Raw genomic sequence first — 15,003 nt, forward strand, 5'->3', positions numbered from 1 at the left:
ACTGGAATTGCAGTCTGAGCATGTGCCTCATCGCCGTCCGGCTCTGGAAGAAATCTCAGCCTCGTCCTCTTCAATCTCACCAAAGCAAAGATGAGTGTGTGTGTTGGGGGGGTGCGGGGGGCTCACCGTGCTTCTGCTCCACTTCTGAACAGGCTGCCCATAAAAAATATTTTGGATGGGCTGGGAAGGTTAATACTCCTGCACCACGGAAAGGCAGCTCTAAGGAAAATGGCCATTTATAAAACCCATTCCGGGAATCAAAAGCTAGTAACTCTTTTCTCTTTTTACTTTTTGGTAGAAAACAATTATTCCATATTCTCTTTCTAAATCAAGCCCTGCCCTGGCCCTGGATCTCTCATATTAGAAGACAAATCCTGCAGCACTTCCCACCTAAAAAGAATACAAAAGGTAAACCTCCTCTACACCAGCACTCACTGTCCTTACCAGTTATTGCCCCTTTCTCGGATTCTCTTTGCTTCGAAACTGTGTCTCCTGCCATCTCTGCAGTCCACTCTCGCCAGAATTTTACCCTCATCACTCTATAAAACCCCTATCACAGTCATGAGCGTGGTAGCTCCCGTTACGGATCCAGAGATTAGTATTCCAACCATGATAGGTGTATAAAGTAAGAGCACTTAACAGTTCATTTACCATCTTTATCCTCGTGAAAAAGTGCCTTGCTTGTTGCCAGGACCTCCAGTCTACCTCGCTGTTCTCCTCTCCTCCCCCTGAACGGGAAGTTAAGAGCAAACCAGGTCTCAATCCTCACAAAACGTGTTTATCAACACTCTCTACAATTCATCTGGTCAAGATTCATCCACTGTAGCGCTGTTAACATTTTGGACCCGATAAATCTTTGCTGTGGGAGCTGCACTGTGCGTCTCAGAATGTTTAGCGGAATCCTTGATCTCTACTCACTAGATGCCTGCAGCAGCCCCTCATGTCAAGAATGTGTCTCCAGGGGCATTTGGGTGGCTCAGATGGTTGGACGTCTACCTTCAGCTCAGGTCCTGGCATGCAGCCCGCCTTGGACTCTCAGCTCAGCAGGTAGTCTGCTTCTCCCTCTCCCTCTGCTTCTCCCCCTGCTTGTACTCTTTTCTCTGTCAAATGAATAATATCTTTTTTTTTTTTTAATTTATTTGACAGACAGAGATCACAAGTAGGCAGAGAGGCAGGCAGAGAGAGAGGGAGGGGGAAGCAGGCTCCCTGCTGAGCAGAGAGCCCGATGCGGGGCTCGATCCCAGGACCCTGGGATCATGACCTGAGCTGAAGGCAGAGGCTTTAACCCACTGAGCCACCCAGGCGCCCCGAATAAATAATATCTTAAAAAAGAATGTGTCTCTGGACATTGCCAACAGCCCCTGGGGGCAAAAGCGCTTCTGGGTGAGAATCACTGGCCTAGTTCTTTGGTTTTCCACAAGCAGATATATAGGCTGGCAGCTGGATATACACCGTATGCACTGGCTCTACCTTGCACTCCTCTCCAGCTGCCTTCTCCTTATGTCCACTTATTTGTCCTATCAGGTATATCCCCATGTAACATGTCAAAACTAAAATTCTGATTTATATTCTGTCCCATGTATATCTGTACCACGCTTGATAGACCTCTGTTGCTCTTAACCTCACAGTTTTATCCATCAGTAAATCCTACTGGCTCTGCTCTCAAAATATACCCCAAATCTGACTACTACTTAATACCTCCACTGCTACCAGGCCCAAGCCCATAGGATCCCTCACTGAAATTATGACCTCCTAGTTTCCCTGCTTCCACCCTGGTTCCCCTAGTCCAGTGGTTCTCACCTAGGAACTTGTTACAAATGCAAATTGTCCTCCAAATCTAGTAAATTAGAAACTCTGGGGATAGGACACAAAAACTGAGGTAATTAAGTCCTCCATATCTGAGGCCGCTCCCTTGCCCCCATCTCTCCCATCATATTCCCTAACTAAAACTTTCTCCCTAGCTCACCTTGTTCAGTCACACTGAACTCCCTGTGTTCTATAAGCCATCAGACTCCTCCCACTACTGGGCCTTTTCAATAATTGTCTTTCTTCCTGAAAAGTTACTCACCCTCACAGATAATCCTCAAGTCTCTGTTTAAATGTCCCCATGTCAACAAATCCTTCTTGGACTAGCCTACATAAAATAAAAACACCTTCTTCCTGAACTAGCCTCCTTATTCTGCTTAATTTTTCACCAAAGCCATCTGTACTACCTACCCAGGCTATGGGTCTGCTTTGTTTATTACTGTCTTCCTACATTCTACTATGTAAACCCCATATGGACATGTTTTATTTACTGTTATACTTTGAACTAGAAAAGATCCTTAAACCTAACAGATGTTCATTAAGTGTTACCTTTCTGAGGCAATGGCTGCCTGTGGTCCATTAGAGGAATGATGCAAAGAAGTCAAGGAAGAATATTTAATGTTACTTAAATAACTACCAAGAAAATTTCAGGTCAGGGAAAAAAAAACCCCAACCAACCCCAAAATGTTATAAGAAACACACCCCAAACCCAGAGCTATAAAGCAACTGACAGGGACAGATGCAGCAACTGACAGTAAAGGCTAAGGGATTTCAGAGTAAATTAATTACAGGTTCACAAAGTTTAGGAAGACTTCAGATCTGAGCCCAGAAGGCACGATCAGCCTTCTATAACCAAGGACAACAGATGAAATTACAGGGAAAAGAGGCCTGTGTGCACTACCAGAGAAGTGGAGGCTTGCTGAGGGCAGTCTGCCCAAGATGTGTTCATACAGCACCACCCTGAGGAGCAGTTCGGTAAAAAAGATGGTGGAATACAGGGGAAGGCTGGATTAGACAACTCTAAATCGGTTTCTTTAATGCAGGGCTTCTTGGTTAACATGTTTAATGTCAATCTCTAAAAGAGAAAGTAGAATATATAGTGTTTCCCTGCCTTAATCACACAATCTTTTGTTTTGCACAGGCACACAGACATGGAGCCAAGCTTAACGTCTCCTACTGTTAGTGACATTTTTACCCACCTCATTTTGTTATAATTTGCCTACTAAATTAACACAGAAATAATGTGTCCCCAAACAAAAGACTCCTTTCATTAGTATATTTAAACCAAGTCTGCAACTCCCATTCTGAACACGCCCAGAGGCCAGCTGTCATTTAATAAGATTGTGCTCAATATTCACTACACATTGCTTAGTTATCACAGATCTTCCACTTGGGAAATAAAATCCTGAAATTTTATTTTCACCACTCCATTCTTGATTCAATTTGTAATAAATAATGCAATATGAGAGCAATTTAAGCCTATAATATTTTAAGTGTCCTTCCAATCCTTTTGAGAATTTTAAGTATTTTGGACTCCTAAGAAGGTATTTAGATCTAAGATAAACATACTAGAATCAAACAACAACAACAACAAATTAGTACCACTACAGCAGCTGGAAGGTAATCAAGAGACCACTCAATCCAGTGCGCTGAAAGGTCTCACCAGCCATGTTACGAGAAATCATGTCTTTACTCAAAGTCAAATAACAAGTCAGGTACAAAAACATCAAACAGAGCTCAGGTCAGCTGACATCCCAGTTGGTTATCTTTTTAACACACGATACAGTGTATATACAGATCTTAATTGGGGAAACTTAAAAACTGATAAAGAATTATCTGAAGTGTGATAAAATCTGGGGTAAATCAACTCCAGTGGTCTTCAAAGGACATGAAAAGAGGAAGTAAACTGAAGACATCCTTTTCTTTCTACAAAAAAGGCAAGACAAACCAAGTGTAAAAGCTAGAGATTTATTGTTATTTTGTGATTAATAAATTGTCAAATTGGTTATGACACTATCCCACACTGTAAACCACCATTTGCCAGTACAAAAGTTTTTGAACCAGACTGAGGCATAAGGCAGAGGGAGCAAAGACACATGAATATCATCCTTAACAACCTCCACTAGTCATGCCTCCACCTTGACCATCACTCATGTTTTCCTGCTGGGGAAAGTGTCAGAACAGTGCACGGGCTGGTGGGCACCTGGCCTCTTGACCTTTTTTAATAGCAAGCAACTTACAGAAGTAATGGAATTCAACTTGTATTTCCCTTGATTTTATTGGTCTGAACTCATTTTAGGTTACTTTAACATTTTAATTTCCTGTAACTGTACATGAGAGAATATAACGACCTAAGAGAATACTGAACCAGAGTCAGCCACATATATCACTGACCCCAAAGTTGTGTTTTAATTGGTCCTAAAGGAATGTACCACACCCCAACAGTTTGAGAGTTAAGCAAACAGAACTTCTTTGGGGAGGGAAGAAAAAGGCTGCAGAACAGCCAAATGTACTCAACATTGTTAAAACGGCTCTTTGTTTTTCACCCCTGAATGATACCTCTTTACTACACTATATGCACAGAAATCCTAACAGAATCTTGGTTGCCAGTATTATTTAGGCTGGCCCAATCCAGGAGAGATCCCCACCCCCCGCCCCCAGTTCCCCTTCTCTGAGGCTCTGAAAAGCACAATATTTAACTATTTCTTAATAGAACTACCAAACACTTCAGAAACAAGTGGCTCACAAATCATTTTAAATTCATGTATTGCCTGTGCATGAGAAAACTGATAAACCCAAAAGATAGTTCTATTTTTATATGGCAATTAAAAATAACTGAAACATCAAAACACTTTCAGTGAAAGCAACATTTCAATTACAAATTGTAATGCCTGTTGAACTACCTATGGGAGAAGCTGAGAAGTCCTAGGCAAATGCACTTTTGGGTTATAGTACAGTGCTCCTTCAGTCTGCACACGGATGAAGGTAATTTACAGTCAATCTGTGAATGTTGAGACAGTGTAACATTATGTTGTCTGTACAATTAAATGTCCTTAGAGAGATAACCAGAATCAGCTTTTCTATTCTATTTTCAACAAACCTGACTACCGGCACTTTTGCTGTGAGATGTTTGTCAAAAATGCTGTAAGATTCTACACAATCAGGAAATACTCAGCTTTAAAATATTTCCTTATCTTCACTTTTTTGGTTACAGGTGCTTTACTCAGATAATCTACTGCAGTTTGTTTCTAGAAATGCAATCCCAACTGTGCATACTACATTGTATACAAATAAAGCAAAAACTGTCAGTAGTATAAATCTTACAGCGTTTTGTCTGCAAAAATACATGCCAAAGTCACAATAAGCAGTATTGTACCACAAATTATAGAGCGCAAATGATTTGCTTCTTTTTAATGCTTTTATTCTACATAAATTACTACCATAGGCTAATGTTTAAAAAGCAAATAAATTGGACAGATGCAGGACAAAAATCTGTTCACCCAACTATAAAAGGTGATGTTTTTTTAAAAATTACAATAAATGCAGAAGTGTTTGATGCATGCAGTAGCCTTAAATGAAAAAGCATTGATTCCCACTGTTTAAAAAAAAAAAAAAAAGAAAGAAACACAGAGAAACCCACACGTCTTACTGCACTCCACCTTAAAATGCATCATATTGGGTTTGTTTATAACAGCACAGAATTCCAAGAGTCAAAATGAAATAAAGCGGGTATTTTAAAGATTTTAAGAGCCGTTATCAAAAATAAATTACATTTTTTCAAGATACATAAATGCTGCTATGATGGCTGCGAGCCCAGTAACCTTTCAATAGCAGCATTGATATCACCTCCTGTTGCTATGAGCGCCTGCAAGTTTGCTTCACGGTTCAAAAATCCCATTGCACTGAGCTGTTCCAGTTGTTGCTGAAATCTGACTTCTGGATTCTGTAGCTGTTAAAGGAAGAAAAAAAAAAACACTAACCAAAACTCTAAGGAAAATCAGTCTGTGTCACGCCTAGATAACCTCTAAAAGGTTTTAAATGCTCTTTTACAAATCTGGTCTACTAAGCTATAAAAACACTGGCCTCTCTTGAAACACAGTCAACACACTTAAAAGCCTATTAGCATTTAATTTTGTTATTTTAAATAGTCTAATGTATGCTTAGTCCTGTCACACAGAACACAAAACTCTGCTTTAAAAAAAAAATCTCTTTTGGGGTGATCACTGGGTGGCTCAGTCAGTTCAGCATCTGACTCCTGATTCTTGCCCAGGTCGCGATCTCAGGGACACAAGATCAAGTCCAGCGTCACACTGGGGAGTCTGCTTGAGATTCTTTCCCCCCACCCACCTCTAATCCTCCCCACCGCTTACACAAGCACTCTTTCTCTCAAAAATAAAGAACTAAAATTTTTGAGAAAATCACATAATAAAGCCCATCCCTTACATCAGATATATTTAAGAAGCTGGTGAAAACACAGGAAACCTAAAAGTATATATGCAAATAGTTCAGAACTAATGTTTTATTTTGTAGTTATTGACCAATTGGGTAAATATAAAAGCAGAGTTCTCATGTACAAAATTCTAATGTGTATTCAATTTCTGCACTGGCCAGTCATGTCTTCAAGAGAGTTCCAGGCCCAAAGAATACACTCCTGACAATTCAGCCACCTCAAATCTTTCTTCAGAAATGAAGATTAAGACAAAAATACATAAATGATCAATCAATCCTGGCCAATCTGATAATAAGGAGGCCTGTAGATTGTTCAAATTACATAACAATTCTGTCCAGTACCTAAAATCTTTTTTTCTTATTAATTCTATGAATACTATATTGATTCAGAAGCTATATTAGTATTGGGACTATAAATACTTGTACAGGATAAACCCCTGCCCTGTTTATTATATTTAATAAGGCTTAAAATCAGAAAGCATGCTCTATTTTTTGCCATGCAGAATTACAGGGGCAATCTACCGTAACAGGTTTGACGGGCTATCATCCTCATACAATGGCAGATTCTTAGTAAAGCTAATAAATGTTTCCAGATGTAAGAACATTATTAAAAGTCCACATTTTTGTGAGGTTTATATATGTAACACAAGATACCACAGGAAGTAGTAGTGGGCAGGGAGAGACAGGATTTTTTAAGCCAAAAGACAAGGTCTAGGGGCGCCTGGGTGGCTCAGTGGGTTAAGCCGCTCCCTTCGGCTCAGGTCATGATCTCAGGGTCCTGGGATCGAGTCCCGCATCGGGCTCTCTGCTCAGCAGGGAGCCTGCTTCCCTCCCTCTTTCTGCCTGCCTCTCTGTCTACATGTGATCTCTCTCTGCCAAATAAATAAATAAAATCTTAAAAAAAAAAAAAAAAAAAAGACAAGGTCTAGGGGCACCTGGGTGCCTCAGTTGTTAAGCGACTGCCTTTGGCTCAGGTCATGATCCTGGGGTCCCAGGATCGACTCCCACATCAGGCTCCCTGCTCGGCAGGGAGTCTGCTTCTCCCTCTGACCCTCTCCCTTCTCATGTCTCTTGCTCTCTCATTCTCTGTGTCTCAAGTAAATAAATAAAATCTTTAAACAGTAAATAAGTAAACAAATAAATAAAATACAAGGACTAGAGAGAACTGTAGTTATAGCTGTTCAGGAGGTATCTGGGATAATCAAGTTTCTATTCCTCCTTGACAAACTTTTATAAAATACAACGCATTTCAAATAATTTCCAAAGGAGGACTCTAAAAAAAATGCATTTTAAAAGGCAACTTCCAAAAGGCAAAACTGTAACATTTCTTCCCTTACAACTGTTTCCTTCAGTGTCTAATAGTACACCGAAGTCTATAATTTTTGTAATGCCTGTTGTTTAAGATTGTGCTTTTCATTATACTCTAAACCCTGAACGACTGCCTCTTTCTTTCCTTCTTTCTTTTTTTGGTTATTTGTGGAAATTTCTAAATTTCCAACAAGAAATACAAAATGTGAGCAGAAAAGAGTCTTCACCTGAGGATTTACTCCAGCAAGAGCCTGCAGCATTTGTTGGATAAACTGCTGGTGTCCTGGCTCAGTGCTTCCCGTCGTCGTGGGACTTGGGGTTTCACTAGGTGCAGAGTTAGAACCGTTGCTTCCTGAAGAGCCTCCAGTGCTTCCTAACGCCCCTAGGCCAGGAGTAAACCTAAGGAAGCGTAAATTGGTTAATAAACCTAAGCTCCTGCGACAGGAGGCCAGACCAGCCCCTTATGATAAATCAGTTAATATTTTAACATAGCATTAGCTGTTATCTTCTTAAAATGAACATTTTTAATTTTGAAAACAATCTCAATAAAAATAGGCAGAATGACATTTAGAAGAGAATTAGTTGCATTTTCATAGTCATCCCCAAATAAACCTACCCTGGGATAAGGCCGGGAGCTTCCGTTGCTAATGTCTGTAAACCCTGCTGAATCTGTAACAAGGCCTGCATCGCTCTAGGATTCGACATTGCCGATAATGTATCAGGATTCTGCATCTAAGGAAGAAAGAGAACAGGTGGTTAACAAGGGAATTAAAATCAGTGAAAGTACAATTTAAATGTTTCTTTGCTATGTTTCTGGAGAAAACCTAAAATCTTACTCCCAGACACTGGTAATCCAGAATTTCTTTCCCCAGATAAACACAAGCACTTCCTCCTTGACAGCAAACCTAGTGTGCAAATAATTAACTGACCTCCCAAGTCCATCATGAAAGCCACTTTTCATAGTGAAAGACAATCAGGTGCTACTGTGAAAGCCACAACTGCTCCCATTCTCCAACAGAAGACAGAAGTGTTATTTCTAAGAGACAACTTCCAACTGCACAATTTATGTAACATGGTTACATACGGTAAAAGCCACATGTTCCTCCCGACCAAACGTTATCTGTTGCCGATTAAACAATTTTACCAGTAAAATACACTCTACAACAATAGTTCCAAATTTGAAGTTAATACGTGTATCCTGAGTTCAGCCTCACTACTTCCAACTATACACCACGTGACTGACCAAAAAAGATTGGCTAACATTAACATCATTATAATATGTCAAGGATAGTAACTAACCTTGGATAATGGTTTACAAGCCCAAGAATCATTTGTATAATATTTAAAAGCCCTAGAACTACCAGTTTCAAAACACCAAGAGTGACTTTTGTCTTTTTAAATAATAAAATACTATTCTAATCTCAAGTTGTTGTTGCTGCTGCTTTTTTTTCTTAATAGTAAAACCTTCTGTGTAGGACAACACTGACAATTTTAATCGTGCTAATTCCGAGTCTGAGGAAATGAGATCTACCCCTCAAAAAAGAGACATTCCATTAATTTGTAGGAATTAAAGCATTACAACGAAACCAAACCTGTAAAGCAGAACAGGGTAGCTCCTTCCTATTACTCGAGATTAGTTAAACAATAAAGCATAACATGACACAATGAAGCACTTCAAAGTTAGTTAAGTGAAAGGAAATGGTTTATGGTATTAACGAAGCATTCAAAATCCTAAATCCTCAAAAGCAAAAACAAAATGGTCCTTTCCTCAGAATTTATAAAGTTTAAGAAATATAAGCAAAAGGTCAGCAGTGAAATGGGGCTTAGTTAAGATCAAGCTGAATTCTCTGCAAATTGACAGCATTATCAAACTAACTTCTATGGTTTGCTATCAGCCAGAGAAGAGCAAGGAAAATGTTTATTATCAAACTTTTTCAAGCAAATCATTACCGAAGATAGCTAGCATCTTTTCTTACTCACTTGTTGGAGGAAAGTTGGGAGCTGTTGTCTCATTTGTTCTTGAAGCTGAGGATTTCCAGCAAATAGGGGATTATTCAGCATCATCTATGGGGCAAGTGTTCAAACAATTTTAACTGGAAATATCTGAAACAAGTAATGTACCTTGTTTAACAGTCTATCTTCCCCAAGTGCCTAACCTGGCACTTAAAGGGAGGAAGGTAGAACATGAATAAAAAAGAAGAAGGGAAGATACTGTCCACAAGAGGGATCTCCAGGGGAAAAAAAAAAAACAAAAAACAAAAAACAAAATGAGGCATCTTCTCTCTCAATGAGAATGAGGATTATGATAATGACATGCAATATCCTAAAAAATAAAAACAATCACTTTCTTAGGATTTTCCTTGAGCAAAGGTGAGTATTTGCCCTTAAAAGAAAAATGGGGGTAACTGGCATTCAGGAGGATACATTTGCTGCTACACTGACAGAATAAACATAAGCGTCAATACATGAAACGATACATGGCTTGCTCAGACACCTCAACACACAAGTGGCAAGCACAGAGAAAAATCCAGATCTGGAACCACTCTATCTATCTGCCTGCCTACTGCAAAACAGCTAGTATTCGGTCCAGAAAAATAACCAGAACAGCAACCACCCTGACAGAGAAATGGAGCTGCTAGGTGAAAATCCGCCCAGGACTAGCACCAAAGGATCTTGGGGCAAGTACTAAAATGTGTTAAGACATGAAAGATGTAAATCCGTTTTAGAACACCAAGATTAACCTCTGGATTTCACCTCACTACCACCAGAGATAAGAAAACTGGCATGCCTCCGAACGTTCACACAGGTGTTAAGAATTAAAGTCAGGGTCAATATTAATGTTAATATCTGAAAATAAGATTATGATACACAATCAGCATAACCAGAAACTAATTCTCAAAGCTTTGAAAAAGATGAAAATTTTATCACTTTCCCCAGAAGGAGCGAAAAGTCAACTGACAATGATTTACTGATCACCTATTTACCAGTCCAAAGTCTGGAGGGTAAAGTAAAATGACCCTTGCCCTCAAGAAGTTAACCATATTTGAGAGCAATTAATTACAGGTACACACTAGAAGTAAACAGAATTCCACTTTCCCTCCTTTGTCTATTGTTACAAAGTGGATTATTTAGTTAATTCCAACAAAATAATGAAAGTAGGAGGAAGTTGTGTTTTGTGAATATACCATATTTGTTTCCAAGAGACCAATAAATTCACAGTACATAAAATAATACCATGAGATCAACAAACCTGCTTCTTTATTGGCTCCAGTAAAGTATTTTTTATTATGAACAGATTAATAAAGTTACCACATTTATCTTTCAGGATTCATGTCATTTGAGACAGCATGGCATCTTAAACTGATTCATTCTTTCTCAGAAAAGTATTATCTCATTTCAGCTATTTCTCCTAACTTACCTGACTATACAACAATATGGTTTATATATTCAGACTTTTTTGAGTTTCTAAAAATCAAAATCAGAACAGAAAAACTAAAAACTTTAATCTGATAACCAGAGTATGTTGTAAACATTTCTAAATTGCCTACAATAAAAGACATCCACATATAGCCTTCTTTGTTAACATTTTGCTTTAGAGTGAAAAAAAAATATGTCAAAGTGCTCAAGTCATTTGTAATGGTGTTAATTTAATTAAATGGCTGGGAATGTACTTATTAAAGTCAAAATTTGTATTTATTTTTTTTTAATTTATTTTATTTTTCAGTGTAAAGTCAAAATTTTTAAACAAGATGCACATTCAGTGCTAATTAATCAAACAGACATTTAAAAACATACAAATACCATCACTCAACATATTTTCCATTTATTTAAAACAAAGGTGCTATGATCACAGTAAGTGGACATTTAATACTAATTTTTATATGAATAAAACAAAAATATACAAAAATTCACCTAAAAACTTCTTTGTTTCCAATTCCACAAATATTAAGAGGGCAGAACTTACTGCTGAGGATTATAACACAAAGATATCTGCTATATATCTGAATGGTTCCAGACTTCGGAAAATGAAAACATTTTGTTGACATAAAGAAAAGTAATTAACTTTAAAAGCTTTTAGAATGTTGGAAATGAGAATACTATAAAGGAAAATATTTATAATCCCTTATACTTTATAGAAGCCATTTTTAATATCCAGCAAATATAAACTACAGATGATCAAGGTTATTTAATATTTTCCAAGGTTTTTCAAGCCCAGCTGTTCTTAACCTAGGGGAACATCTGAATTGCCCAGGGAACTTCAGGGATAGGGGAAATGAGATGTAATTACACCAAAATCTCTCAGGACAGAGAGGTTTTTGTTTTGTTTTTTTTAACTTTAAAACTCCCAAAGAGATCCTAAATGTTCAGCCAGGGTTGAGATCCACTAATTCCCTCAGTTACGGTCTCTTCAAAACAATTTAGAAAATGAATAAATTAATAAAATACCATTATACGAACTTTGAGGGGCAATCTATAACGGAAAGAATGAGAACACTGTTCCCACAAATCTCCCTCTGCCTTTAAAAAATGATTTCAGGATATTTTATAACTGCTACCTTGAACATGACTATTACGCAAAATCTATGTGATCTAATAAACACAAGTATTCCAAGAAATGTATTACCACAGCACTTAATCACTTTCAAGATTTACATTTCACTAAAGAACATATCTTCCAAAGGGAAAGTAATCCAAAACTTTATATCCATCTCCTAAAATCAACATATGTAGATACAGAGTAAACCTACACTTTTTTCTAGCTAATAAATAGCAAAGAAGAAAATGTTCTAATTATATATGAAGAATTAGTCTACTGCAAAGAAACAAAATGTCCCAAATACTGGAAATGCAGTTTACCTAGTTTTGTAGTAGGTAACACAACACAAACCCAAATGTGCCAAAATCACATTTATTTGATTAGGCTATTTCAATTCACACTGCACAGTCCTTTTTAATATAATTACAAACTCACCTGTGCAGCAAGGTCAGGGTTCTGACTTAGTGACTGCATCATGCTTCTCATATAAGGGGCAGACAACATGTTTTGCATAAGTTGTGGGTTTTCAGTTATTTGTTGCAACAAGCTCTGCATTCCTGGTGTGTTGAACATACTAGCTGAAAGTTTGTTTAAAAAAAAAAAAAGACACTGTATCAAGGAAAAGACCCATAAATAAAAGTGAAAGCTTTAAAATACAATATATACCATATGTAATTTTAGGAACTGCAGATGAGCAAACATATTACTAATCAATTGAACCAAGAAAGAATTTTAAAACTAAGATCTCCACAACTACACACTCAACATATAACAGTAAAGAAGGGTTTATGATGTTAAACATTCTGGATACATTTACAGTAAAATCACATCTAACACTTACACTAGGTTCTAAAGTCAATTTAAGAAGCAAAAATTAGATATGGTTGAAATTACTATGAAAAATCCCAGGGGTGCCTGGGTGGCTCAGCTGTTAAGCGTGTGCCTTCAACTCATGTCAGGATCCCAGGGTCCTGGGATCAAGCCCTGCTTCAGGCTCCCTGCTCAGTGGGAGGCCTGTTTCTCCCTCTCCCACTCCCCCAGCTTGTGTTCCCTCTCTTGCTCTCTGTCAAAAACAAAATCTTAAAAAAAAAAAGAAAAATCCCATACAAAGAGTAAGTCTGGGCCAACATCTCTAGGACTGCAGAAGAATCACATCCAGCATTTGATATGCTCCTACTTAAAGGATGTAAGCCCTCTCATACCCAGGAAACCAGATGTAGCCTCCATCCCACTTTCACTCATTACTGACACTCACTCAGCAAAATAGCAGGCACATTTAACATTTCAGAGCAGAGACTAAGAACAGTGAGTAGAGTTGGCTTACCTGGGTTCAAACCTAATCTAACTATGTAAACTTGGGCTAGTTTTTTGGCCTCTTCATCCTTCCAGTTTCCCCAGTCAAATGGAGTTAAGTACTATCTACTGCAAAGGACAGGTTGTGACAATTAAATTACTTAAGGTGCAAAAGTGCTTGTTACTTTTTTCTTTCCTTTTTTTTTTTTTTTTTTTTTGCTCTTAGCTATAGTTAAATTTATGCAAATTCAACTTTCTCTGAAAACTAATTTGCTCAACACATAACCAGATTTCCCACTTGCTGACTACATATACTCAACCTCAAATATATTCTCAAACTCATTATATGCAAACTTAACTAATTAGTTTTTTCATTTCCCTTCTGCTCTCATTCCATCCAGCGTAATTTTATCAGGCTTAAAACGTTGACACTTCCTATTTATTTTTCTAACTTATTATAATTCTGCTGGGGGTTTTTTGGTAATCAGTCTTTTTTTCCTATTTTCTCAAGTTGTTTCAATTAGGTTATTTTCTACATCCTGGACTCTAAGAATATTCTAACACAAGTGTTGATAAACACAACCTGCAGAGCAAATATGGCCCATGACCTGCTTCTGTACAACCCACAAGGTAAAAATGGTTTTACACTTTTGAATGGTTAAAGAAACAAAATTATTCTGTGAAATGTGAAAACTATATGCAATCAGACTTCAGTGTCCATAAATAACATCTTCTTGGAGGGGCGCTTGGGTGGTTCAGTGGGTTAAGCCTCTGCCTTCCGCTGAGGTCATGATCTCAGGGTCCTGGGATCGAGCCCCGCATTGGGCTCTCTGCTCAGCAGGAAGCCTGCTTCCCCTGGGGTCTCTCTCTGCCTGCCTCTCTGCCTGCTTGTGATCTCTGTCTGTCAAATAAATAAATAAAATCTTTAAAAAAATTTTTTTTCTTGGAATACAGTCACACGCAGGTGTCCACTGTCAATGGCTGCTTGTGTACCACCATGGCTGAGTAGTCCAACAGAGGCTGTGCACAGCCCTTGATGACTGCTGCAGACCCAGAACGCTGCTCAGTGCACCACACTATTGCTGTAGCATGTTGTTATTTTCTTTTTTTAACTACCAGTAACATACTAGTCACATAAGAACAAGAAGAAAAAGATGAAGTTGGACTACAAATATTGTGCTTTTAAGGCACAATGGAGCATGGATTATTTTATCAATGAGATGGCAAAGCACTGTATTTTTATGCAATGACAATGAAAGAATACAGTATACTTCAACACTGCTAGACTACGTACTCATTGTAGTATGCCCAACTCAGAGGCAAGCAACAGTCAGGAAAATACGAAATTTAAAAGGCAGCCACCTCATCATAGCCAGATTTCTTTACAAAAATAAAAATGAGGGGCGCCTGGGTGGCTCAGTGGGTTAAGCCGCTGACTTCGGCTCAGGTCATGATCTCAGGGTCCTGGGATTGAGTCCCGCATCGGGCTCTCTGCTCAGCGGGGAGCCTGCTTCCCTCTCTCTCTGCCTGCCTCTCCGTCTACTTGTGATCTCTCTCTGTCAAATAAATTAAAAAAAAAAAAAAAAAGAAAATAAGCCTACAACCAGTTA

At 38.3% G+C, this 15,003-nt stretch overlaps 1 protein-coding gene across 3 annotated transcripts in view; it reads right to left on the reverse strand.

The window, feature by feature from the left end:
• Positions 1–3,760: 3,760 nt before the first annotated feature.
• The window catches only part of UBQLN1 (ubiquilin 1), a 53,589-nt gene continuing 42,346 nt past the window's right edge, over positions 3,761–15,003 (reverse strand). For 2 of the 3 annotated variants that reach the window (XM_047699587.1, XM_047699590.1), the window contains 5 exons: positions 12,536–12,678; positions 9,544–9,627; positions 8,180–8,295; positions 7,791–7,962; positions 3,761–5,755 (listed from right to left, as the gene is read on the reverse strand). In XM_047699587.1, the coding sequence (XP_047555543.1) occupies positions 5,603–5,755; positions 7,791–7,962; positions 8,180–8,295; positions 9,544–9,627; positions 12,536–12,678 (668 nt within the window). In that variant the 3' untranslated portion in view covers positions 3,761–5,602. The remainder of the gene's footprint in view (positions 5,756–7,790; positions 7,963–8,179; positions 8,296–9,543; positions 9,628–12,535; positions 12,679–15,003) is intronic. The other variant, XM_047699589.1, reaches the window with a different exon arrangement.

The sequence above is a fragment of the Lutra lutra genome, chromosome 13 (assembly GCF_902655055.1).
Source record: "Lutra lutra chromosome 13, mLutLut1.2, whole genome shotgun sequence".
Classification (NCBI taxonomy): Eukaryota; Metazoa; Chordata; class Mammalia; order Carnivora; family Mustelidae; genus Lutra; species Lutra lutra.